The 27,507-nt window shown below is 44.8% G+C and overlaps 1 protein-coding gene and 1 pseudogene across 1 annotated transcript in view; one reads left to right on the top strand and one right to left on the bottom strand.

The window, feature by feature from the left end:
* The first annotated feature begins 4,293 nt into the window (after window positions 1–4,293).
* Window positions 4,294–27,507, top strand: part of Ptchd1 (patched domain containing 1) — a 52,955-nt gene continuing 29,741 nt past the window's right edge. The window contains exon 1 of the mRNA XM_042670206.1: window positions 4,294–4,653. Coding sequence (XP_042526140.1) covers window positions 4,303–4,653 — 351 coding nt within the window. The 5' untranslated portion in view covers window positions 4,294–4,302. The remainder of the gene's footprint in view (window positions 4,654–27,507) is intronic.
* LOC122099647 lies at window positions 18,136–18,252 on the bottom strand (annotated as a pseudogene).

Here is a 27,507-nt window from a genome sequence, read left to right as displayed (position 1 = left end):
CTGGCCAGCTTCTAGCAACACCGAGACCCAGCTACTAGTACCGGGCCAGCTCCTGGGTGTGAGGCATAGACCTTATGTTCAGACACACACAATAAGAGAGATGAGAATTATACTATCACTTACTAAATGCTTTTTACATTCTAGGTGCTGTTTCAAGTGCTTTACATCTTCTAATTTATTTAAATTGTCTATGAGGATAGTTATTATTATTCTATTTTCCAGAAAAGAAAACTGACATGATTAATGAAATTATTCATCCCATTTATGATTGCTAGTAAGCAGGATAGTAAGGTTTCAATCCAGTAGCTTTTCAACCAAGCCTTTGTTTATTGCTTATTATAGTGCAATTGCTTAGTATATTGTTATTGTTTAGTATATTGTTTAATATCAATGGTTGCCTTTGAAAGTTGGTGGGTGTTCAGGGATACAGGTGATTTCATTTCCTTTATTTCCTAAATTATCTAATATTAATATGCATTGATCTTCATTTAGACACAGTCAGATGGAAGTTCTGTTCTCTATGTCATTGTCCCAAATGCAAAACCAAATCTTTGGTGGTGGCAATGTTTCTGGAAATCTGAATGAAGATTTCTTTTCTCTCTGGGGCCTGCCTGCCTGCCTGCCTGTCTGTCTGTCTGTCTGTCTGTCTGTGTGTCTCCCACCTCCTCCTCTACTCCTCTCCCCATCCTTCTCTCTCTGTCCTCCACATAAACAACACTGACTATAATGCCAACAATTAACAGTGGCTGAATGTTCACACTTCAGCTGTTCTGTCTCTGAGGCAAACCTGAGCAGGTGGAAGTTCCCTCCAAAAACAGGACATTAGGAAGGGAGTTGGGAGTCGACTTAATGCTCTGTCACCAAGGAAATGTCCTTTCTATGTGGAGGTCAGCATTCCCACCCTGGCTGGTTGAGCAGTGCTGTGTGTCTCAGGTCTAAGATTCAGCCCAGCAAGGAGAGAGAGCATTCCTACTCTCCAGCGGGTGAAAGGGCTGACATTAAAAGGCCACAAATTCTAAGGAGTACAGTGAATCAAGGTCGGAAGGGAACCACTGGGGTTTAGAATGAAAAGACCTTTACCCAAATATTAATAAAGGTTCCCAAGTAGATCAGTAGGCTGGTTTCCCTCCTCTTACTTTTGTTATTAAGTTGGCACCTGGGTGCATGTAAAAAAAAATCCCTCTTTCTGTTCCTGTGCAGAGAACGTTTTAAGGCCTCTTGAGATATGTCCACCCACTAGGCTGACACTGGCTCAGTGGAAGGGGGCTGGGCACGCAGTATTTCCCACCGTCCAACCCCCCTCCCCCTCCCCCTCCACACACATCCCCCCCCCTTCCATGTTTTCCTCTTCCAGTACTAAAGAGCCATACAGGACATGCACCTTGCCATTTAATGCCTTGGCTGCTCAATAGTGGGTGGTTTCCCAAAGCACGTGCCCTCGCAGCCACTAGAGCTCGCCTCGCCGCTTGCTGGGGCACAAGTCAATGAGGCTTCTCCCTCCGCGATCATCGTGAATCAGCAAAGCGCTGCAGAGCAGCGCGGCAAGCAGAAATTAAGATGCTGGGGCGGGGGGGGGGGGCGGGGGGGGGCGGGGGGAAGGGCACCAATGGAGTGTGGCCGAGGAATTTCGAGCCCCTTTCAACGTGTCCTTTCTGAGGATGGCAATTAGAAGAGCTGGGGGGCAGGGGGGGGGGAGGTGTTCCTTAGAGCTGCTAGATTTAGGCATACTGGAGAGCTTTCACAAACCGAGATCAGGGAGGGGAATCGAGAGCGTGAGCAGAGAAATCTCGGAAGAGAGAAACGGCGGGGAAGGACCTGAGGAGCCCAGACCGAGCCAGACAAGTGTGTCCCGGGAATGGGGCCGTGCAAATGGTTGCAGGTGTGGCGGAGGGAATGGAGAAGAGGGCGTGGGGAAAGGGAAAGGGGTTGTCTAAAAAGGAGGATTTCTCAGCCCGCCACTTCCTGTCGCCAAACGTGCAAGTTCTCAAGTTCAGTTTGAGAAGTGTAGGGCCACTGGGCGGTAGGGAGTCTGGGATGGGAACCACATGCAAATCGCGTTCTCCCACCCATTGATCTCCCCCCCCCTCCCCCGCCACCACACACACACACCCTCCCTCTTCTCTTTCTCCCCCTCATCCTCCTCTTCTTCCTCCTCCCGTCCCGATTCCACAGTCCTTCGATTTGGGTTCATAGTCAGATCCTCACTCAGTATTATGAGAGCCACAACTCCATGGATCGCGTCTCCCAGCCGCTGACTTCCTCTGGGCATTTGGGAAGCCAAGAGGCAGTAACCGGAGGCGTGGGATGGGGAGGCCCAGAGCTCGGAGGGCAAAGCCCCGAGGGCCCTCCCCCCCCCTCCTTCCCCCACCCCCTTCCCCCTCCCAGCTCCTCAAGCCCTGCTTCCCACCTCCACCCTCGCCAGACTGGGCGCCTTAGTGACCCAGACTCCGAGATCCAGCTCGGTCCCCTTGGCAGTGGACGGACCCAAGGGTTTGGAGCGCGCAGAGCAACGCGCTAAATGGTACCTGTGCGTGGCCGTTCCCGCCGCCGCCGCAGGTCTATCCCAGGCCGAAGCCGGCGCCCGCCTTCTGGGGGAGGGGGAGGGGAGGGAATCTCCCGAAGGGGAGTGTGAGGGGAGCCACCGTGGCTGCCTGCTAGCTCATGGCTGGCGCTCACACGCACACGCCCAACTTTGCCAAACCGTCGGCGCCCCCCCCCCACGGGCTCCCCCGCGCCCCCTGCGGCTCGACACGCTCCCAGACCGGCATCTCTCCAGGTCTGAAATAATGCCTGCCCCCCCCATCACATGCATCCACGCGTGTGGAGAAGGTAGAGGGAGGGAAAGGGGGTTCACGCCACGACCCCCTGACTATCCTTCCTCACTCTACACCCGCAGGGGCGCCCGCGCCAGCTCCGCTGTACCAGGTCCCCCAAACCTGCCAGTGACGACAGACAGGAGGGGGGGGGGGGGAGGAGAAGGCAGGGCAGGGAGCTCCGAGCCCTGGCGATACACAGTTTTCCACTCACTTGTCATTATCAGCACTTTTATTATTGGGGTACTGGGGGGTGGGATGGGGGGATGTATGTGTGCAATACAACTAGCCAGCTCCAATCGACTCTGGAGCAATCTTAAAATTAGGGTGCAGGAGGAAGCTTCTCCACTGACACATTTTGCGTGGACCTGCTCCAGACGTACACCGGTAGCCCAGGGTCCCACGGAAGCTGCAGTGGCGGGGCGATCGTAAATGGCTCTTACTTCGGAGGAGGCGTGATTTCCACGCTTGAGCGTCTTGGCTTCCCACCTACCCGCTTCCCCCCTTCTCTCTCTCTCTCTCTCTCTCTCTCTCTCTCTCTCTCTCTCTCTCTCTCTCTCTCTCTCTCTCTCTCTCTCTCTCTCTCTCTTTCTCTCTCTCTCTCCACACCAGCCTGGGCTCGCCCCCACCTGAGCCTGGCGAGAGCCTGGGGTGCACGCAGTCTTTAGCCAGCTCCTTTCCATCTCTAGAGAGACTTGACTGCAAGTGGGGTCCTCCTCCCCCTCCCCTATTCCCCCCCCCCCCCGGGGAGAACTCTTTACTTTTTGTTTGGAAAATCCAGGCCATTTCTTTATTTGTCTCTGGGTCTCCCCGGGAGGAGGGCAAGTGGGGGGGAGGGGGGAGGAGGGGGGAGTGCGGCCCCGGCCAGGCCGGGGGAGGGGAGTGCACAAGGGGAGGGGACTGGGTGTAGCTTGGAATTCTCCGTCCTCGTGTTCCAGGGCTGGCGCGCAGAGTCTCTAAGCTGCAAGAGCCGCCGCCGCTCCCCGATCGTTGGCCTTGGGGGTCGGGTGAGTGGGGAGTGAGGGTCACGACGCACCGCGGCGGGGGGAGCTAATCCCGACCGTACGCGCGCTGAGAAGGGACAAGGTGGAGGAGTCCCCCCCCCCCGGGGCCAGGAGGTAGCGGGGGGGAGGGGCTGGGAGGACGCCTAGGGTAGGGCGGGGTGGGGGCGGCGCGGAGGCCGCCAAGCTGGGGGGCTCTCCAAGCGGGCGCGGCTGCGGGCTGGAGGGCGTGTCTCCAGCCCGAGGGGACCCTCCCGAGGCGCGGCGCGGGACTCCCCGATGGTGGTGCCGCGGCTCCAGGAGAGCTCAGGGTCTTGCCTCCTTCGCCGCCGTCGCCGCCGCCGCCGCCGCCGTCGCCGCCGCCGCCGCCGCCACCGCCACCACCACCACCACCACCACCGCGGGCGCCACCACCGCCGCCGCCGCCGCCGCCCGAGCCCGCGCCGAGCGTGCGCCTCGCCCTCCTCCCGCGCCCGCTCTGCTCTAGGATGCTGCGGCAGGTTCTGCACAGGGGCTTGAGGACGTGTTTCTCCCGGCTTGGCCACTTCATTGCCAGTCACCCGGTGTTCTTCGCCTCGGCACCGGTGCTCATCTCCATCCTGCTCGGCGCCAGCTTCAGCCGCTACCAGGTGGAAGAGAGCGTGGAGCACCTGCTGGCGCCCCAGCACAGCCTGGCCAAGATCGAGCGCAACCTCGTCAACAGCCTCTTCCCGGTCAACCGCTCCAAGCACCGGCTCTACTCGGACCTGCAGACCCCTGGGCGCTACGGCCGGGTCATCGTCACCTCCTTCCAGAAAGCCAACATGCTGGACCAGCATCACACCGACCTGATCTTAAAGGTGAGAAGGGGGCGGGTTCGGACAGCCCGTCTCCGGGTGCGGCTGCCCCGGCAGGGCTCGATCTGCGCGGGGTCCCGCCTGAGATCGCCGCCTTTCCTTATCCCAGGCGGTGGCGGCAGGGGCTCCCCAGGCACTGCGCGCCCCTAGGCGGCCACCCCGGAGCCTCCCAGCCTCCACGGTAGGGAGCGTCCGGCTCCGGGCCCGGCCCTTCCCGGCCCGCCTCCGCCGTCACCCCCGCAACCGCTGCAACAGTTGGGGCGGCGGCGGTGCTGTGGTCGGTGCGCTTGGTTTTTTGGGGGGGATGAAGATGGGAGTGAGGGGGGGTCACTTGGCCCCGAAGTAGGACGGGAGAAGACATTCCAGAAAGTCTCGCTAGTTGCGAATAAAATACTATGCTCGGCGGGGCGGAGGGAAGCCGCAGAAACCCCACTCCTCTCCCCAGTTTGCTCGCCCTTCCCCTCTGGTCTCTCCCCCCTCCCGCCCCCCGAAATGTGTTGAGAAAGGCTGCTGCGGGAGAGGATTTAAGATCGGGGTGACGGTTGGGGATAAAGGAATGGGAATGGGATGGTGAGGAAAATGCCTCCCACCTAACCAAAAGTGGGGTCCGGGCAAAAACGGGGGCTGCGTGCTGCTCGCCTCTCCGCAGCATCGTAGCCATATCTGTATGGAGGGTAGGACATGATGTTTGCAATTCGCAGTTACTTCATCTTTCACAGTCGCTCGTGTCCTCCGAAATGCGAGGCGGTGGGAGGGGGGGTGGAACTTCTTTAGGGGGAATAAAAGGGGGGAATCCTTGGATCCACTTTTATCTGGGTGCACTGGAGGGGGGTGGGAATGAGGGACAGGGCCAGGAGGCTGAGGGGCACAAGCCTGGCTGTGTAACCCTGAAAAGAGCAGAGGAAAGCGAGCAGCTGGTGAGAAGGTGACACTCGCAGAAACTGGTTGTGCCATCGGCGGGAGGTGGGAATTTGATGTGAAAAGTGCGGTTCATGGTGAGAACTTTCAAGAAGTTCCTAAGAAAAGCACAGGAGTGAGGACCAGACATGGGAAAGTGGAAATCATGGAAGGGAAATAGCAAAACATAGGTGAGAATGTTCTCTCTGAATGCCGAGTAGGACCTTAGGGTTTGTTTACTTCAGAGTCGCCTCTGGGGAGCCTACACAGGATGCAGTCCCAGCTGAGATTCTGGTGCTCAGGGATGGAAGATACTAGTTTTCTAGGGAGTTCTGGTCCAGGTTTGGTTAGGTTTCTGGTCTGTTTATTCCAAGAGGGGAATCTGTTAGTGATCCTGGGAAAATCTTTCCTCCTCTTTTCCTCTCCAGGTAACCATTTATCCCTAAAGGAAAGCTCATTTCCCTCTATGATTTCGCTCCCTGTGTTTGTTGACATGTGATCAATCAGCAATTAGTAAAGAAGGGAATCTGACTGAGGAACTCATGAAATAAGGACCTTCACGCATTTGACTAGCTCGTGATTTTTTTTTTAATGGCACACAAATCACCACACATATTCACTCATTGCTCACCCTTATTAACGTGATTCTTGAGATGTTTGCTTTTTCTCCTGATTATACTCCCAACAGCAAAATGGGTTTCTCAATACTACAGTTGAGCATATTTTGACACTCAAAGTAATACTACTCCAAATGCATTCCCAAGGAAACATGTAGTAGATTCATCACAGGCTTAAAGAAACTATATCATTTAGCCAGTCTTGACAGTTGGAAATGTCCCATTTTTGATAGATTATCTAATAAATAATGCATCTGTTTGTATCTCCCCCCCACCCCAGATGTTTCCACTGGCTTTTTTCCTCTTTAGCAAACCATCAATGCCACTGTGATGGACAGTCACCAGTTACATTCACTCTCAAGGTTAATGAGACATCAACAGGCACATCAGATCTGTGGGTTATTTTTTTTTCCCCAACAGGATTTTTTCTTCCTATTAGATTTTGATCAGATGAGGGCAGAAAAACACAAAAAGGTTGGGACTGGAAAGAAGAAAGCTGGCTTTGCCTATGGATCTAATGGGCAACTTTAAAATACAGTGGGATGGTTTTTCATGTCCTAGGTGTATAGGTAAAATGAACGCCGAATCAAACAGTGGTCGGGACTCATTTCTAGCTCATGGTTCTCTGGTCAAATGAGTCCATACAGCTTATCAAAACCCATGCTTATGAACCACAGGGAATTGCCTTCAGTTTTAAATTATATAGCCTTTTTTCTTTCTACAGACAACCCCTATTTTTGGTATGCATAAAACAGGGGGATAGGAAAATGGACCTTCAGTAGTCATGGCAATGTAAAGTGTGGGAGTGAACACTTTTTTTTTTCTTTTTATGCGTTTAGAGACATGATGGCTTGTCCTTTACAAAAAGGTGTTAGGAGTGAAAGTCACTGCTGTTACTAGTGTTATTCTGATACTTCGCTACTGGCATCAAGGATAGCACCAACAGTTAATGTTATTATACACAACACAGAACAGTCCCTGCCTGTTTTACTTCATTTTTAAAGTAAAATGAAGCAGGAAAAACAAGGTTTGAAGCTTTTTCCTGACTACCAAATGGGAGGAAGTCACTGTGGGGCTGTGGAGGGTACTGCTGTAAGCAAAACATCATATTTTAGGGCTAAACCTAGCCAGTAAGATCTTCACTCTTCAGATATTAGTGTGGGTTTTTTTTTTTGCTGATCAGAAATAGACTAAGCGGGGATAATGATAAAAATAAATTTTTAAAAAAGAGTTGATTTTTGAAAAATGTAATTGACAGTATCTCAGGGAAAAAGTATTTGGATATCTTACTGATTGTAGTTCGAAGGTGCAATTTCTCAAATTTGTTCAAGTGCTGTGATGACCATACTCTGTCCCCATAGTGTAGCATTGGGCCCCATTCTCTGAGGGGTCACGCTACCTAGCAATGCTTTCTTCTGAAGGCTGTGAGACAAAAATGTCATTTGTGCTAACAATGGACGGAATTTGATGGTGCTGGGAAGGATTCCACTATTGTGAACCTCTTTTATAAAATAAATGTTGATCTTCAAAAGTCTTCATTTCACTAGGAAATTAAATTTAGCTCATTATGTCTTTTAACAGAAAATCCATGATGTTTATCTCAGCCAATTTCAAAGTAGGGCCTCACAAGTTTTATGGATGTAGTTCTTCATGATCATCTAAAATGAAGTTTAGGAAGATCCCATGGATAATTGATCTGGGCTACAACCAAGACAATGCTTTATTTATCCCAGAGCCATCCATACAGAAGGAAGAGTCTGAGTCCTTATGATTACATTAAACCCCATAGATTATAAATATGCAGTATGTTGAAATGTACTGGGAAACTAAAATGCTATTCCATTTTACAGATGAAACAAATACTTCTCAGAAGCTAATTTGTGCATGGGTACAACAAAACAACAGAGCCAGGACTAAGATGTCATAGGGTTTTAGTCTCCAAAGTGCTCTTTACACTGTAACATACTACATTCAATTACTTGAATAATTTACAAGGTACATTTTTATCATATTTGACAAAATTGCTATCCTATTGTCTTAACAGGGTAATTAGGAATAAAGGCATTTTTTTTCTTGGAAGATTCTGACCAGTGGCACTGAAAATCTACATGCAGAAACTCCAAATACCCAAAGTTAAGCATTAAATATGTGTAACCAGCAACAAACAGAGATAGAAAGTTAGAATATTTTACAGGAAAAACTCACAAGAAGACTGAATATAGCAGTTTTCCTGTCTGGCGTGCTGTTCACTACCTGGGTCTAGGTGAATTCAAGTCTAGGGCACCAACTAATCCCTGGCACATAGTAGGTACTCAATAAACCCTTGTTGAATAGTATTTACCCTCTCTAGTTTATTAAACTGTTTATGTGGTGAGGAAAGGAAATTTTCTAGAAACTGTTTTGAACTGTGTTTTTCAAAATGACATTTGATTCTTACAGCCTTCCCGGCAGTTTCTGGGCTTCTCTTTTTCCAAAACACCATTTTTCTCTTCCTTTGTAACCTCTGGAGTCACATCACAACACATTTTTAGTTTTAGAATTGGGTAGGAACATTTTCATTGTTCAGTGTCCTCTTCTTCAGAATGAATTCCAGATCACAGGAAGGACATATCCTCACTAAGGAGATGTTTGCTCATTTCATTCAAATATTGAATTTAAGCTGTTTTTGCTTAACTACATGAAATATAATTAACTTGTAAATCACATTAGTAGAATTTAACTTGGAGTTATTCAATTCTGGCTTTCCAAGAAAGACAGCGTAACTGCTATCTTATCCTCAGAAAGACCCGACAGCTAGATCCCAGTCTTTCAAATACCCTTTCTACACTTTCAATCATTATGGGAATTACCATCATTCCTTCCTGTACAGTCTAAGGATCTTCAAATTCCAACCAATGTTGGAGCCTGAGTGAGTTTTTACATTTTGAAATGATTGGAAACAAAATAACACAAAAGCAAAGAGTATGCAGTACGGAAGGGCGACCTGGGGCTCACAGACCTAAAGTATTACTTCCTAGTGTTTTACATAGTTCTACAGTTATACTCCAATTTTGGAGTCATTTCAGGATGGTACTACTGTTAAAATAAACTTTCAGGCAGTAGTTCTCAACTGGGGTGACTGCATCTCCAGGGGACACTTGACAATGCCTGCAGACATATCTGATTGTTATAATAATGAGCCAAAGCTGAGCTACTTACTGGCTTCCAGTGGGTAGAGGCCAGAGAAATGGCACCTTCGAACTATGATCAGTAAGATTTTCAAATCTTTTTTTCCCTGTTTAACATCATAATGCAGTCCATAAAAAGCCTTCAGAATACAGAATTTTCTGGTCCCAAATGTCAATAGTATCCTGATAACTCTTTCCCTTATATATTGCTTTTATTTTTTGTTAGGATTTTTTTCACTGCATAAATTATGTACAATGAGGGGGAAATGCCAGGCAGAAGGTAACATCTAAAAAAATCTTGCAGAACTTTAGGGACAACTATGATACCCTGTGGTGCTGCTGGCTTGGTCAGTTGGGCAGATACCAGATTTATCAGTGTAATAGCCTTCCCTGAGATGTGAGATGTGGTCATCTTGCTCCCTCCTGGAACTCAATCCTTATGGTTTAATCCTACCTGCAAAAGGAACTGAAGAAACCAAATACAATTGAAGTGCTTGGATGGCTCTACCAGCCTTTGAGACTTGTCAGGTGGCAGAGTGCCCATTAGCAGTACACCTAAAGCCTCAATCTGTAACAGTTGCCCACTTAGACCAGGCTTCTTCTGACAGTGTATAAACCCCACTGTCAAGGACGTAGCAATTTTTTTTTTTTTTTTGCCTAGTTCAGCCGCTCTGCTTTTTTGAGTAGAAAATGACAAAAGAAGAGCTTGCAGTTGGGGAACATGGAATCAAAGAATCTTATGTACAAACCTTAAAGGTCATCTCCACAGATGCTGATGCTGGAATCTGCTCTTAGCATCTCAGGGTGCTTTGTCTAGTGACAGATGCTATGATGTTTTGGGCAGCCCAGTCTCTTCTGTGAGTTAACCAAGTGGAAGCTACTTTTAAAAAGATTCAGTTCAAGTCTGAAAGGGCAGCCTTCATGAATTTGCCCTGCCAGTCAAGTGCCTTTTGCGTGTCATTTTTTCAGTAGAGGAAAATTAAGAGATTCCAATCACTTTTCATTCTCCTCTCATTTCCTTATAATCTAAATGCAACCACTGTGATTCTAAGTACATTCCATTTCCGTGATGTATCTCGGGTGCCCACCCCACTCACCTCATTTAGATTTTTTTACTTTTCCCATGCAGAATAACCAAACTTTGGTTATTCTACTGATTTGAAAGTGAAATCTTCATATAAAGTTATAAGAGGAAAAACCTAATTTGTCATGATTCATAGTCCTGATAGAGGCCATATTAGTGTTAGGAAAGGCTGTTTAATTTTTTAAGTGCACACACACACACACACACACACACACACACACACACACACACATAATCTCTCAGGATTCTCTAGACCTAAAAGCTTTGAATGTTAATTGGCAACTTCTTATGAAAAAATAAGAAGAGAACTAAGGTAACAGAAAATATGTTGTTTTCTACCTGAGAGATTACAGCATCCCTTGGCACAAGAGCTAGGGAAATGTGTGATGCGGCTGAGCTGATCAACTTTGACTTGGTGGGATGTGCCATCTGGTCCCTGACTTTGGGGCTCAGTGTGAGCCCCAAGTGATACTGGAGATAGGCTTAAGGCCGACCTTTGAAGTCACCTGCTTGGTAGTACATCACAGCAAGCAGACCTGTCTACAGCAGGCCTGTGTCTCCACCACGTACCTGGAAGGCCACAAAACTACTGAGGATTCCTGCCAGACTGATTTAATGACCAGCAGGGGAGGTGAGTAATCTCTAACCTTTAAAAGACAAAGGGAGGGGGGGAGGAAATCAACATGAGTTGTTATTTCATTTGGGAAGCCCTGAATAACATGTCATAATATGTCCGTGTCTTCAACTTCAGAATTCCTGTTTTGAACAAAAGGAAGCAATGAGGGAATAGAGAAGTTATTTTTATCTTCTTGCTCTCTAAGAAATCCTCCTGAGAATCTGATTTTCTGGTATTTTATTAAAATATCTCCATTGTTAGGTCTTCTACTGTTAAGTTGTGGGCTCAGAGTACAGTCAAGATGAGGATCTGTTGAGTGTAAAACAGTTATCTTGGAAAATGAGATCGGAAAATACACATAGGAGAATGAGAGCTCAACTGGGGCATAGCAGGAAGCAGGAGCATTATCCAGCAAGCGTCTACTGTGGGCAGCCATGGCTCATTCTCAGTGGGGGATTCTGGGAGACATTGTAGAATGTGTCTGAGCAATCTGCATTGTGTGAAGAAGCTGGGTATCTGTTCCTGGCTTCTAGCCAATGTAGCTGGGTGTGGGGGCAATAAATCACATGCCTTTCCATATGTGAATCTTTCCCTACAACCAGAATGTTGGTTGTTAAGTGTCAAGCAGAACCCTGTAGTTGCTTGCAGTAAGTGACCTTGACATGTAGAAATATGAGTTGAGAGGATTGGGGCAAGAGAACCCTAACAGCATCTGTCCTAAGGGTCTTATTCCCAGCCAGAGATCGGGGACTTCGGGTTCAGTTCCTAGAGGCTAGCCATCTACTCTGTAAATGGTTGTGACCTCATCTCTATGAAGTTTACTATCATGAAATAGTGTCGCTATTTAGCTATTCTTGTGTTTGATAGGAACCAAACAGAGCTATGACCTCACCAGGATCTATGGTTTTAGATACTGAGCTTCCGCATTTGAATAGCACATATCCAGCCCCTCTTATTTATGAATATAGAAGTCTATAGGCCTCCATCCCGCATCTACTCTTCTCCCTAGAATGTCCTCTCTCTTCCTTTTAAGGTCAGCTCACATGGCTCCTCCTTATGAGGCTTTTTCACATCGATGGCTTCTCTCCCTCGAATCTACTTGGCTCACACTCACATCCCATTCTTCTTTTTTTCCTTTTTTTTTTGGTGATACTGGGGTTGGAGCTCAGCCTCAGGGTTGCTAGGCAAGTACTCCACCACCTGAGCCATGCCCTCAACACATCCGCATTCTTTAATGCTTGTATGATTTCTGTATTGTCATGTGACCATTTCTCTCAAGCAAGATTGGGCACTTTTTCAGGGCAGAAAGATGTCTGATAATGCTAAATCACTCCTAGACTCTAGCATAATGTGTAGTGTGCAGCAAGGATTGAACAAATTGTTGCTGGTTGACTGCTTAGAGGATGGGAAATGTGCTCTCCCTCTGTATTGACTGATTTGGGCCAAATACATTTTGGTATGGTAGCATGACCATGAGATTTCGTTAGATCTATCTTCATTTTTCATCCTTGACACCTCTTGGTTTCAAAGTTGTTGATAAGCATTCATTCTTTTCCCAGATCTACTGGCATTTACTTTAGATAAGGAAAAATTCTTAGGAAACCAAGTACCTGATCATCTCTTCTGGTTTAAGTACAGTTAGGGAAGGCATAAACTTGATCTTAGTCCCCATGGAGAAGTCCATTCCCTTGTTAGAAGGTCAAGGACTCTACACGTCTCAGTAAGTATGTAGGAAGTCGGCTCTCCACACTACATATGTCTTCTTTTGCTTCAAGTAAAGTCTCAGAACATAGGCCACACCTATGTCGAATTGTAAAAAGTAAGTACATTTTTTAAATGAGGATAAGCTAGGCACTGGTTTCTCATGCCTGTAATCCTAGCTACTCAGGAGGCTGAGATCTGAGGATTGTGGTTCAAAGCCAGCCCTGGCTAGAAAGTTCATGAGACTCATCTCCAATTAACCACTAGGAAACCAGAAGTAGAGCTGTAGCTCAAAGTGGTAGAGTGCTAGTCTTGAGCAAAAGAGCTTAGGGACAGTGTCCAGGCCCTAAATTCTAGCCTCATGACTGACCAGAATAAAATGAGGATAGATAATTTTCCCAATCAAAGCCACAATATTCAACAGATTACTAGCTCTAATGTTATATACCCCTGTTCTTTTTTTTTTGTCAGTTGTGGGGCTTGAACTCTGGGCCTGGGCGCTGTCCCTGCACTCTTCAACTCAAGGCGAGCACTCTACCACTTGAGCCACAGCACCACTTTCGGTTTTCTAGTGGTTTATTGGAGATAAGAGTCTCACAGAGTTTCCTGCCTGGGCTTGCTTTGAACCGTGATCCTCAGATCTCAGCCTCCAGAGTAGCTAGGATTACAGGCGTGAGCCACTGGCACCTGGCCTACCCCTGTTCTTAAGACTGAGTCTGAGGAAGTGGCGCTGTAGCTCAAGTGGTAGAGCGCTCGCCTTGAGCTGAGGGACAGCGCCCAAGCCCAGAGTTCAAGCCCCACGACCAACCAAAAAAAAAAAAAAAAAAAAAGACTGAGTCTGAGGTAACCTGAAGTTAACAGGTACAGGTCAGGGAAACTTTTTCCTGACAAGAGCTATTTAGAAATTTATAATATCATTCAAAAGCCAGACAGAATTATTAATACAGCTGGCTGGGGTACACTTATGAGGAGTAAATGAGAAAGATACATGCCTGGCCCATCATGATCAAATTATTTTAATTAGGGGCCTTATATGGCCAACAGACCAGGCTTTCCACACCCTACAGGTAAAAAAGAAAGTACTGGTATAAAATCAGCATATCTCTGTCAGTTAATGGTGACACTCGAATATTAAAATTTAGCTTAGAAAGTGAATATCCTTTAGCTTACTCCATAAAGTTCTCCTGCTGTCTTTAATGTCAGAGCCTTGTCAATTCTTACAATGACCACAAGGGGGAAAAATGATTCTCTGACATAGAGCTGTCAATATAAACTCTCAAAATATCTTTGTGAAATGTATTACCTTAATGTCATGAGGTTTGATTGGTTGGCTTTTTCTCCTGGGCCTCTTTAAAGGACAGATTTGGATTGAGCCTTAGTTGGGATCCACAAGTCAGTATTTCTCACAAGTTCTTAGGGATTGTGGTCACTATTAGCCAGCAGACCACACTTTTGATTAGTTGAGTTGGACAGAACATTGGATTTGGAGTCAAGAAACCACCTCACGTTTCAGCTCTTCTAAATATGTGATGTTGGACAAGTCGCTAGCCATCTTGAGAAGCAGGTTCCTCCTTTGCCCTGGACAAAATCACATCTCCTCATCCATTTAAGGTAAGGACACAGTAGGATAAGAAGCACTGTATAAACACAGCCTTCTAGAGGGTATGTTATCAGTATGACTACTTGCTTTGAAGCTGACTGGTATTTTCTCATAGGTGCCAGCTCTTTTGTTGTGATGATTGCCTATTAAGTAAATACACATGTAGACTTTTTTTCTTTGATCTAACAGCCAACAATTGGTGATCAATCTACATTCTCCATACTAAGGTTGTCAATTTGTTGGCCTTTACTCTCATCGGAGTCCTTATAGATGACTAGATTCATCCTACTTCCGAGCACACCGCTCCTCCTCCAGCAGCCAGTTCTTAGAAAAGCAGAGCTGACTCTGGGGCTGGGTGTTTTGCATTCTAGCTAATCAAGGTTGTTTCTCTGGGTTCAGAACCTTATCTTCACGCCTAAAAGGGTTTTGCTAACAAAGGAAGCCTTCAGCCCCCCCCCCCCCACACACACACCCGAAGTGCCTTTGGAATGAACAGCTCTGGCTTCAAGGTTCTCTTCACCACTCTGCAGCAGCATGCCAAAGGAAGAGCTTCTCCAGCAATTTAAGTGAGAGGGTTGAGAATTCTCCTCTCACTTAATTTACATGACTACAGTGTTTCCCTGGGAACCTTTGCCCACATAAGTCAATCTGTAAGCACTTCAAAGGAAAGTGTTGTCAGAATTGCCAGAGATCAGGAGAACCAGCCAAAGTGATCATTGTAAAGCTCTTTGAAACTGAAATGTCTGTTAAAAAAAATTTGCTGACTCGAGATTTTGATCATTTAGTTCAGCCCACTCCCCTACCCATCTAGTCCTTTTCAAAATTTCTTACTATAGGCTTCTAAAAAATCAATAATTAGGCTCAATATCAAATCCACTGAAGAAGATTATTTTTCCTACCTACTTCTCTATGTCTAATCTCTCCAAATAAATTAGTCCATCTGAGTGTGATGACAAAGGCCTACAGTCCCAGCTACTCTCGGGGTAGAGTAGGAGGATCAAGAGTTCAAGGCCAGCCAGAGCAAAGTTAGCTAGACCGATCTCAAAATCAAAACATTAGGCATAGTGGTGCAGGAGTGTAATCTAAGTTGTACAGGAGGCCAAGAGAGGAGGCTCACAGTCAGAGGCAGGCCCCAAACACAAACTGGAGACTATACCTGGAAAATAACTGAAGTCAAATGGACTAGAGTGTAGTTCTATTGATGGAGTGCTTGCCTTTCAAGAATTCTCAGTTCAGTCTCCAGTACATGCAAAATAAAACACAACAAAATATAGCTTCCATTCAAATGAGGCTTGGCAATGCTTCTCAAGTTTGAATATGCTTTTGAATTTCCTGGGAATGTCTAAGAACATATAGAATCCAATTCAGTAGGTTTGGGCAGCAGGCATGAGATTCTGCACTTTTAATAAGCTCCCAGACATGCTGATGCTGTTGGTCTGTGAACCAAACTCTCAGTAAAGCAGTCAATCAATGCATTCAAAGGACCTGGCTGAACCTTTATATGGACTGAATATTCAGTGCTGTTTAGTTGCTTTCATAAGCTAAAAACAGTAGCACTTAAACTTGAGTGACTAACCCCCCCCCCCCCCCCCCGAAAGGCTTCTCCAGACACAAACTGGGCTCTACCTCCGGAGTTTCGGAATCAGTAGGCCTAGGATGAAGCCTAATAGAATTTTCCAACTAATGTTGTTTCTGCTAATCCACAAGCCACAGTTTCAGAGTGCTGCTACGAAACATCCTAGTAATTAAAAAGGTAGTTTTGTCCTGTACATTAGAAATGGGTTACAAAAGCTATTTGTTTGGCAGTTCATTCTGAATGATACTGAAATAACTATTGTGCAAAGGATATTACATAAGTCTGAATACTTGAAGTTTATATTAAGCAGATAGGTCGGACACAGTGGTCTGCCTCTGCTGCCTGTGTCCAGGTGCTAACATTCTGTCAGGGGACTAAATAAAGGAAAATACATTCCAAGATGGAAGAAAAGAGATTACACATGTGTGCACACACATACACAGCCACTCACACCAGGCATGTATTGCTATCATCACATATCTGATTGCTGAAGATTTCTTTCTTTCAAAACTTCCCACACTGGGTTATCTGCAATTTGCCTTTGTAGACACTTCCCTTCAGTGGGGCTGGGAAGGTGGCTCAGTGGTAGAGTGCTTGCCTTGCATGCATGAGGCCCTGGGTTTGATTCCTCAGCACCACATAAACAGAAATGGCTGGAAGTGGCACTGTGGCTCAAGTGGTAGAGTGCTCACCTTGAGCTGAAGAGTTCAGGGACAGTGCCCAGGCCTAGAGTTCAAGCCCCACAACTGACCAAAAATAAATAAATAAATAAAAAGAAAGAAAGAAAGAAAACCCAAAGGTGCAATAGGGAGAGTTCTGTCAAGGAGAAAGTTGCCAGAGGTAAGGTGTCCACAGAGAAAGTCCTGGCAACTAATGTTCATTCTTAACTACTGTTTGATGTCAGTGCTGTTAGGGAGAAAGGAAGAAGTTCAATAATTACCGATTTTGGCCTAGGGGAATAAGCATTGCTCCTGAAGTGGAAGTTTTGTGTCTTGAGACTAGGAGCTATTCAAGTGTCCTTCTTTAAGTCACTCAGTATCTCTAAGGGGTCTCAAATATTATCATTTCAAAACTCGACCTAGTCACCATAACAAAGGTAGTCTCTCCAGGGTAGCGAGCCAGAGCACAGTTCTGAAATTTTATCTTAGGTTCCTCCCTATTTCAGCCCCCTTTGGCCCTCCTGTTAGCCTACCTTAGGGGTTATCAACAAGGGTCTGGGATTCAAGTGGAGAAATCCTTAAGAACATCACAAGCCTAAGGCACAAACCCACTAAAAGGTACATTTATTTGGAAGATTACATAGCATTTCCCCATCTCACACTTTACCACCACATCAACAAGGCTCTGATGTAATAATAGTGGATTATAGCTCAAAGAACAAGAGACCAAGAATGTGTAAGGGAGCTCAAAGTCAAGAGGAGAGACAAAAACAAAGATAATGGAAGAATTGGAAGCCTAGAGTACCTATAGCTACAACAACCACTAAAGGCATCCCTGACACGTAGACTAACCTAAATCCTCAATACAAAGTCTTATTTATCTCAGTTCCTATTATCCCATAAAGGCAAACTGGGGATGGGGGAAATCAAAAGGTATGCTTAAGGGAAAAGAATATAGTCTCAAAACTAGACTTAGATATGGGTGTTAGAATTACTGGACAAGAGCTGGCACCAGTGGCACATGATGTAATCCTAGCTAGTCAGGAGGTTGAAATCTGAGGATCTCAGTTCAAAGCCAGCCAAGACAGGAAAGTATGTGAGACTCTTCTCTACAATTAAGCACACAAAAAAAGCCAAAAGTAGAGCTGTGGCTCAAGTGGTAGAGCACTAGCATTGAGCACAAAAGCTCAGGGACAGTGCCCAGGTCATGATTTCAAGCCCCAGGACCAGCTGAAAGAAAAAAGAGAAAGGAGGAGAAGGAGGAGAGAAGAAGGGGGAGGAAGAAGAGAAAGAAGAAGAAAGAAATGCAGTAAAATATTTAAATTATTGAAAGAAAAAAAATACCACCTTAAAAGTGCATATCCCAGGAATCATGTTTCAACGTGAAGGGCATATAGAGACTTTTGCAGACAAAAACTGAATTTATCATCAGCAAGAAAGGTTAGCAAAAAGTTGTCCAGGCAGAAGGTAAATGAAATAGGTCAGAAACTCAGATCTACATAGAGTGTTGAGGAAAGAATAAGGGAATGTTAATTAAAATCATTTTTTTAAAATTTTTTTTATTTGGAAGGAGGTGCACCGTTCCTGGAAGTACTGCAATACCAGGTTGATGCGTGGACCGGACGGAGCAAGCTCCTATTCTGACTCCTAGCTCCAAAAATCCATTTAAAATCATTTAAAAAAATTTAGAAGTAGTGCTATGGCTCAAAGTGGTAGAGTGCTGGCTTTGAGCAAAAAAGAGCTCAGGGACAGCTCTCAGGCCCCAAGTTCAAGCCCCACGACTGACAAAAAAACATAAATTTTTTCCTATTCTTAATGGATCTCCAAGATAATGATTACTTTCAAACAAGAATATAACTGAATAGTATAACATGGATAAGTCTAGAATGGCAGCCATATTTAAGAAGGAATCTGAGGAAGAAAATGGGAATGTTTTGAGGGCACTACATATGAAGCTACATAATTTTATTTAAAGGTGAGCTTACATGAAGTTCAAATGTGTATTATGAGTGCTAGGATAACCACTAAATGTGTGTATGTGTGTGTGCATGTGTTCGTGTACATGGCCATGGGGCCTGGACTCTGGGCCTGGGCACTGTACTTGAACTTCTTTTTTTCTCCAGGCTAACACTCTACCACTCAAGCCACAGCTCCACTTTCAGGTTTTTTGTTGCTTAATTGCAGATAAAAGAGTCTCACAGACTTTCCTGCCTGGGCTGGCTTCCAACGGCAATCCTCACACCTCAGCCTCCTGAGTAGGTGGGATTACAGGCATGAGCCACAAGCACCAGCTGTAAATATTTTTTCAAAAATATAATTGATCTACTAAGAGAGGCAATAAATGCTTGATTAAAAATTGGAGCAGTCAATAAAAGAAAAGCAAGGAAAATGTAATAGAACAATTGTAATCAGTATCTATGAATATACATTATATTGATCTACTCCACTTGTTTATATTTTTCTGCTACTTTTGTTCCCCTGTAAGGAACATCTTTGTAAGACGCTTTTTCCAATTGATTATTAATCTACATCAATAAGTTGACTTAAATGTGAATTATGAAATAAAATAAGACCATGCTGTCTAAAGAAAACTCACTTTAAAAACATGAGTCAAAAGACAAGCCATGTTAATATTAACCAAAAGACAGCTCAAGTAGCTATCTATATTAATTTCAGACAGAACTAACATCGGAATTAATAAAATTACCATGAAGGAGCTGGGCGCTGGTGGCTCACGCCTGTAATCCTAGCTACTCAGGAGGCTGAGATCTGAGAATCGCGGTTCAAAGCCAGCCTGGGCAGGAGAGACCGTGAGACTCCTATCTCCAATAAACCACCAGAAAACCAGAAGTGGCGCTGTAGCTCAAGTGGTAGAGCGCTCGCCTTGAGCTGAAGAGCTGAGGGACAGCGCCCAGGCCCAGAGTTCAAGCCCCATGGCCGACCAAAAAAAAAAAAAATTACCATGAAGGGCATTACAGATTAGTAAAAGCACCAATTTCATAGAGAGGTGCAAAAGCTTTAAACACAGACATACCTAACAACAGAACTGAAAGGAAAAATAGGTAAATCCATGGTTCCAATTGGAGATCTCAACTTCTCTCTTTCAGTGGTTGATAGAATGAATAACAGACAGTAAATAAGAATATGGATGACCTGCTCTGGGAAGTATCATGTTCAGACTTTTCTAAGGATAGCTTTATAAAAATATATAACTTAAATTGCATAACCAAGACATTGTAGGCAAGGAGACTCCCCTCCTCCACCCAGGAAACTTCTGTAATTCTATAAACAAAAAGCTTGGAATAGGGTAACTGTAGAGGAAGGAAGGAGTAAGATTAGACCACTGTCTTGTAAGATGTGTTCTAGGAAAGCTCCCTTTGATGCTATATCAGGATATGTAGCCTGGTTTGTGCATTCAGTACACATGGTCTCCCCATATTGAGTCCCTATATTAAATGTACATTATCATACTGAATGTTTTGATATGGACACATTTTAGGTGTGTGTGTGTGTGTGTGTGTGTGAGAGAGAGAGAGAGAGAGAGAGAGAGAGAAACAGAGAGAGAGAGAGAGAGAGAGAGACTATTAACATACCTGGGGGCTAATGACAATTAGGGCATATTCTAAAATGCCTAGCCCCCAACTAGATAGATGCAGTCAATAAAAGCTGAGGTTCCTTGGATCTGGAGGAAACTATGGAGAAAGGGTAATTTTGGCTTCGAAGTTTCCCACCTGGGTGAATAGAATGAGGGTGATGCTGTTAGCCATAACAGGAAACAGGTGGAAGAACAAATTTGGAGGAAAAGATTCAGCTGTTGGATTTACACCAGTTGAAATACTGCCATAGCCTGTATTTGCAAATCTTCAGGAGGCAGATGGAAATTCAGATCTGGAGTTTGGAAAAAGAGGGGAGGTGTTGATGTGAACTGGAGATTGGTCAGCATAAAGGTTAGGAGTCAAACCATGGAAATGGAATTCATTGCCCATAAAAATTGATTCTGATGTGACAAGATCAGAAGTTCCAGAGACAGTATCTTGGACCATATTTATAAATAGTCAAAGGTAGACTGGAAACTGAGAACGCTAGGTGGAAAGATGAAGGAAGAGAGAAGCGTTGGGTGATGGAATTCGTCATCCAAGAGAGGAAGGATACAGGTCTTTACTGAACACCTTTGTTTGCCAGGCACATAGAGAGGAAAGCAATAAAGAAAACCTGCCCAACCTAGGCACAGTGGTTCGTGCTCATAATCCTAGCTACTCAGGCAAAGATTGGGAGGTCAAGGGTCAAGGACAACCCAGGCAAAAATTTATTGAGACCCCCCCCTTCTCAACCAATAGCTAGGCATTGCAGTGCATGCTTGTCATCCCTACTACAGAGGAAGCATAAATTGGAGGATAGCAGTCCAGGCTGGCTCCAGTCAAACACAAGGCCCTATCTCAAAAATAACTAAAGCAAATAGGGCTAGGGGCATGGCTCAAGTTGTAGAGTACCTGTGTGGTGAACATGACATCCTGAGTGCAACCTCCAAGTCAAAAGTTAAAAATCTGGTCGAACCTACCAGAATCCCATGGAAATTGCAATGTGCTCAATCATCTCAGATTCCTCCTTTGATTTTGATTTACTGATTTGATCATTTATCTGCTGAAAAATTAAGGAAGATTGGAAAGGAGCTACTGGATTTATCTTGTTGAGTTTTAGTTAAGCTTTGGGATAGAGTCTAGACAGAAATGGTGTGTAAGTGAATGAGATGTGTGGAAATTCAGTTAACAGGCAGGAATTCGTTTTGTTGTTGTTTTTGTCACAGTCTCCCTATGTACTCCTAGCTGGCCTGGAAGGCAGAATCCTCCTGCCTCAGCCGCCCAACTACTGGTAGTTCAGATATCTGCTCTCACACCTGGAAACAGCTAATTTTTTGAGATGTACCTGGAGACAACAAATATAAAGGATGGGAGGTGTGGCAAAAGTTAGAAGGAGTTATAGTATTAATGAGGCCTTGGTAAAATAAGGGAGATGTAAATGCATATTTCAAAGCTCTTAGGAAAAAAAGCATTAGTACAAAGTGTTTAAGAACGTGGAAGAAGAGGGGAAAGGAAAGGAAAGCTGGAACCTAATGAAAGGAGTTGACTTTAGAAAGAAGGAAGATTATACCTTTGGTTTTCCTAGGAAAGGGGATGGGTGTAAATGTGGGTATTTGTATGGATATGGTAGCAGCAAGTTGAGGGTAATTTCCATCTGATGTCTTTAGGTTCTCTCTGCAAAATAGAAAACAAGGTCAACAATTGAAAGTGAATCTTATCAAGTATTAAAGAAAGGGAACATTCTAATATCTGTGGCTCAGAGACCAATGGATAAAGGAAGATGAGATTAGGGTGTGATGTAGAAGTGATCTCTTTCATGGAATTTGAGTATGAAACAGAGTCAGTCTCTCCTCAATCATTTCAAGGTAGGCAAAAACATAAAGAAGAACTTGAAGTGGAAGTAAAGCAAATTGAGAGAAATCACACTGGCTACTCAGGGAAGGATTCTTAACTTATTTTTCTTTTCTTCTGGCAGTTGAATAGCTCATCAGAAGAGACTGAAATGACTTAGAATTGCTTAAACACAGTTGAAATGGTGTGACCTTCAAATCACATCATAAATTCAGTGGTTCTCAACTGCGGCTACATGTTAGACTCACTAGGGGAACTCAAATATACTTTGTCAGACCTCACAAGCATGAACTCTCGTTCCATGGGGCCTAAAACCAAACGTGGCCCGCAGACTGACAGCAACTGCATCCCCCAAGACATTGGTCATATACAAATCTACTGAATCAGAATCTGCAGCTTCACCAGAACTCCAGTTGCTTTGTGTATACATTCAAGTTGGAGCAATGCTAGACTAAAGCCAGGGGCCCAACCATGGCTACTGTTTAGAAGCTCACCTCAAGATTCAAATCTAGAATCACTTGAGACTCACTCCACTGCTGGAGAGAAAAGCTTGTTTTAAAACTTCACTAAGCTCACGTGATAAAACATTACAGCATTCCACATACACAGACAAGAAAGCCATATAAAAACTTAGGAAATCCAAATAAGGCCTGGCGTTGATAGTCTTGTACCGAAGTCAGTTTCCTGGTTATATAAGATGTGATCGGTAGGGAAAGCTAGGTGAGAGACACCTGGAAACTTGCACTATATTTGCAACTGCTTCTAAGTCTTCCATTGTTGTAAAAATAAGCTGCACCCCATCCTGTATAGGCTGCAAAGCACTGCTTTGTCATCATCTAAGAAGTCAACAGGCTCTATGGCCCATTCCCAAGGGAGCCATGGGAGGAATTTAAGCAGAAGGAAGACAGGTTTGGATTTGAGTTACAGAAAAATAAACATGGTAGTGGCATGGAGGGTAGATGTAAGACAGAAGAAAACAATGACTTAGAAGGTTGTTTCCATCATCAACTTCCAAGGTTTAGAGACAAATCTGGAATGGTGGGAATGGGGCAGGAGAGGATGGATTTGAGAGATTCAGGAGGCAAAACAAGTAGGATTTGATGAAGGATGTAAGGATTCCCCACCATGTCTGTGTGTTAGTCTTCTGGAAAGCTTTCTAAAATACAAAGCCTTAAGCCCTTGCCAAGATACTCTGAGTTGGTGGCTGGCGTGGGAGGAGTGCGGGGTGGAGAGGGGTAGGGGAGCAGGCATCTGAATTTTGCAGCTCCACGGTGGATAAAATGAGGAGGGTTGAGAGGGGCTGGGCCCAGAGGTTCAGGCTGAGGGAGTGGAAGTGGGAAGGACAGATTCAACTCACAGATCCTCAAGGGACGGGGAGGCAGTGTAGGCACAGCCAGGAAAACTAAAGGGTTTGATGTTGGAAAAACCAACAACAATGTAAAACTCTTAAGATAAAACGTGTAAAGCTGACATTCTTGCAACCTAACTGTCTAGTCATGGCCTAACTAAAGCAACTTTTCTCCTAAAGTCTACAGAGTGCTTGTTCCCATCCTCTGCCATGAATGCCTTTCCTTGGGATTGGTCTGGCTCCTGGGCAGCTTTTCTTTTGGAATTCAGCCCAATGCTGCAACAAGTGCAGGCATAGATGCTCCTGCACCTGCGCTCAGGCCAGCAAAGCCTTCTCAGCCCTCCCACTGCTAGGACGCTCTCAGAGTGCACCAAAGTTTTTCCCAGAGCATGGCCACGCCCTCAAACTGTAAGTGACAAGCATCCCATGCTCACAGCCTGTTGGTTTCACAAGGCAATGGATCTGCCAAAGCCACCCTCTCCAAGCCATCAAAACCATCCTAGGCAGGCAGTCTTAGCTACTCAGGAGGCTGAGATCTGAGGATTGCAATGCAAAGCCAGCCCAGGCGGGAAAAGTCCAAGAGACCCTTATCTCCATTTAACCACAAAAAGCTCTAAGTGGAGCTGTAGCTCAAATGGTAGGACACTAGCTTTGAGCACAGAAGCTCAGGGAGAGTGCCTAGGCCCTGAGTTCAAGTCCCAGGACTGGCACAAAAACATCATCTGAGGCTTCCCCATTGAGAGTTACTTGCTTCAAACTGGGATCTCCCTTAATAAAGCTATGTGCAAAGCCATAATGAAAAGATTTCCACTTCCAATTGCCCCCTTGTTACTAAAAAGGAGAAGGTTAAAAAAAAAACCCTGCTACTACCATCATAACAATGCATAAGCACTTCATAATATGCAATTGGCACACACAGGTTTTTACAATTACTTTAAGTGGTGCATGCGAGATAGAAAACATTAAGATGGCACCTAAAGGTTCTTAGATTCCATACCATCTTCACTTTGTAGTAGCTAAATTATTTCAAGGTAACAGTAACATCTAAGTACATCCATTTTTCCTCTTTCTTTGGTGGTATTACAGATTGAATTCAGGGCCTACCACTCGCTAAGAAAGTACTCTACCACTTGAGCCACCTCTGAAGTCCTTTTGCTTCTTAGGTTTTGGGTTTTGTTTTTTTGTTTTTTTCAAAATAAGGCCTCTCTTTTCAAATAAGACCTTTTCAAATAAGGTCTGTCTTTTGAAGCAGGCATTGGGACCACAAGCCTTCTATCCCTGTGGGGATTATCAGTATATGCCACCACCACCAGTTTGTTTTTGAGATTGAATCCTTATTGAGGAAGGAGGGGTCAGATGCTCCTCCTCTTTCTGCATCCCAAATGGCTGAGGTTACAGGCGTACACCACCATGCCTGCCTAGTTACCATCTATTTCTTAAATGAAGCCAAAGTGAGAGTTGGTGGTTTATGTTGGTAACTAAAGTGACTTCAGCCTAGAAAGAAATGTTAAAGTGAGAATTTTAAAATCTCTTTATTTTTAATTCTGATATGCTATTTCTTTCAAGAAATGCATACCTCAATAGCCGCCTGTGTATTCCCTTGAGAGAATGGATAGAGAAACACATTGTTATAATTTTATGTCTTGAAATTGCCACAGTATCTTGGAGTAACACGAGAGGAGGTGTACTTACTTTAATAACCTTGTACTTTCCTCCTGTTGTTTCAATTTATTTGTGTTTGAGGGTATTTTGCTTCTTAGACTTTTTTTTTACTTTTTAAAATTTGTTTCTGGGAACTAACTAGCAGCATTTTTACTTAATCACTCCTCAGTGTATAACTGTTTCAGGACACACAGGGGAAGCTGCTGAATGCATGTGGGAAATGCCAAAGAGACTATACAAGATATTTTGGCTAGGGGCTGGGAAGGTGGCTCAGTGGTAGAGCGCTTGCCTTGCATGCCTGAGGTCCTGGGTTCGATTCCTCAGCACCACATAAGCAAAAAGAAAAAAGCCGGAAGTGGCACTGTGGCTCAAGTGGTAGAGCGCTAGCTTTGAGCTGAAGAGCTGAGGGACAGTGCCCAGGCCCAAAGTTCAGGCCTCACAACCGGACCCCCCCCTCCAAGAAAAAGATATTTTGGCTTGTCCAGAATGTTTAACTTAAGTGTTGTGTACCTTCTCTTACATACACTGAACTGGGAACAGGGAATATAATGAAGAATATGATTTCTTGGAAGTGGAGCTGTGGCTCAAGTGGTAGAGTACCAACCTTGAGTGAAAGAGCAAAGCAAGAGTGCAAGGCCATGAGTTCAAGCCCAAGTACTGGTGTACACACACACACATACACACACACACACACGAAAAAATATGCACACATCAACTCCTTTCCAAAGAGTGAAAACAAGATGCTGTTTCACTATGAAGTGATGCAGTAGATATGTCTACACACAGGGGACCTAGGAGAACTTAATCTGCATTTCTACTGCAGGCTTCCTAGAGGAGGTGATGCATAAGCTAAGCCTATCATTCCTCACATCCCCAAACCAGAAGGGAAGTCAGAGGACTGACTACAGCTTCGAAGCCCACTCACTGTGCAGCCCTTTTGGAAACAGCCCCGGTTTCTTACTAGTGCTGACATGCAGCAGCTTTTCCTCCATGTTTTAGGGCTCTGAAAAGTGTCATATGGATCTTTCATCCTGCCATCAGATATAAGTCACTGCGGCCTACCATGTTTAGTAAACTTTGCCAGTGATCTCCCACAAGAAGGGACGTGCTACTTCTCATAAATATTACATACCCCTCTCATCATGAAGGCGGTTCTTCTATGGCTCTAATAGTACTAGGCAACAAGGAAGAACGTGAGATTTCTGGACATTCAGTTAAACCATCGTACCTCATGAATAGTTACTTCTGAGTGGCTATACCAGCTCCATTTTCAAAATGAGATGGGGAGGATTTCTCAGTCTATAGAATACTGAGCACATGCGATGGGCTTTTCTGTGGGGCATCTTGTCTATATTGTCTCATTCAATAATCAACATTACAAAACACTAACCACATATTGATGATCAGAAAACTAAGAGTCCATCAGGGCAATTTGCACAAAGTCATCAGGAAGTGGCTAAGTTAGACATGAAAACAAGTCTGTTGGACTCCATGCCAGGCTCTTTCAAGCACACCTGGCTATCTGGAGCAATTCCTTCTTTTCATGTTTCCAATGAGTCTTGTTAGTCTTGAACTTAGATATTCTCCTACAAATTATTGAGGAAAAGACCAAACATCCCAATAACTAAAGGGGCAAAAGGCTTGAAGAAGACACTTCTGAAAAGGAGAGCCACGGGGCTACAGGGTATGTGGAGAGAAGGCTTAGTTTCAGTTACCAGAGTAATACAAATTCAGACCAAAATGAGACTTCAGTATGTACCCACCAGGATGGTAATAAAAAATAAAGCAACTGATAATATGAAATATTGCTGAGGATATAGGACAACTGGAAATCTCATATATTGCTGGTAGGAATATAAAAGGGTATAACCACTCTAGAAAACTTAACCTAAATATATGCTTGCTCTGTGGTTCCCAAACTTTCACCTCAGGTCTATAAACACTGTGGTAGAGAGGAACAGGCTCCTACTGACTTTTGAAATCGGATTGACCACATCTATTCCTCACACCTTCTTAGTAACTTGAAATTGGCCCTGGTGGAGGTATTTACAAACACAAACAAACCAGAGCTATTCTCAGAAAACTGGTCAACAGTTACCATATGTCACTGTATGTACCTGAGAGATGTGAGGGCAAATACCTTCCAAAGGCTATGTCCAAGAATGGCCATAGAAGCTTTATTTATAAACCTCTGTACCTGGCTATGATGCATAATGAACATGGATGAACAAGTGAGTTCTCTGTATTCTAACTTGTAATCTTTTGGATAGGGGCCCAAGAGTCCTATTGCTGGATCATAGGGAAGTCTTATGTTTAGTTGTGTTTTTTTTTTTTAATAGGAAACTCCAAACTGCCTTCCAAAGTGATCCTGCTGGTTTCCATTCCTACCAACACTGAATCTCCCCCCACATCCAAGCCAGCATCTTTCGTTGTTCATATTCTTGATGATAACCAGTCTTACTAGAGTGAGAGGAGATCTCAATGTTGTTTGGATTTGCATT

Source organism: Dipodomys spectabilis, unplaced genomic scaffold (genome assembly GCF_019054845.1).
Source record: "Dipodomys spectabilis isolate Male_0828 unplaced genomic scaffold, ASM1905484v1 ptg000526l, whole genome shotgun sequence".
Lineage (NCBI taxonomy): Eukaryota > Metazoa > Chordata > Mammalia > Rodentia > Heteromyidae > Dipodomys > Dipodomys spectabilis.
The sequence above is the reverse complement of the archived record's forward strand: the minus strand, read 5'-3'. Positions and strand labels throughout refer to the sequence as shown.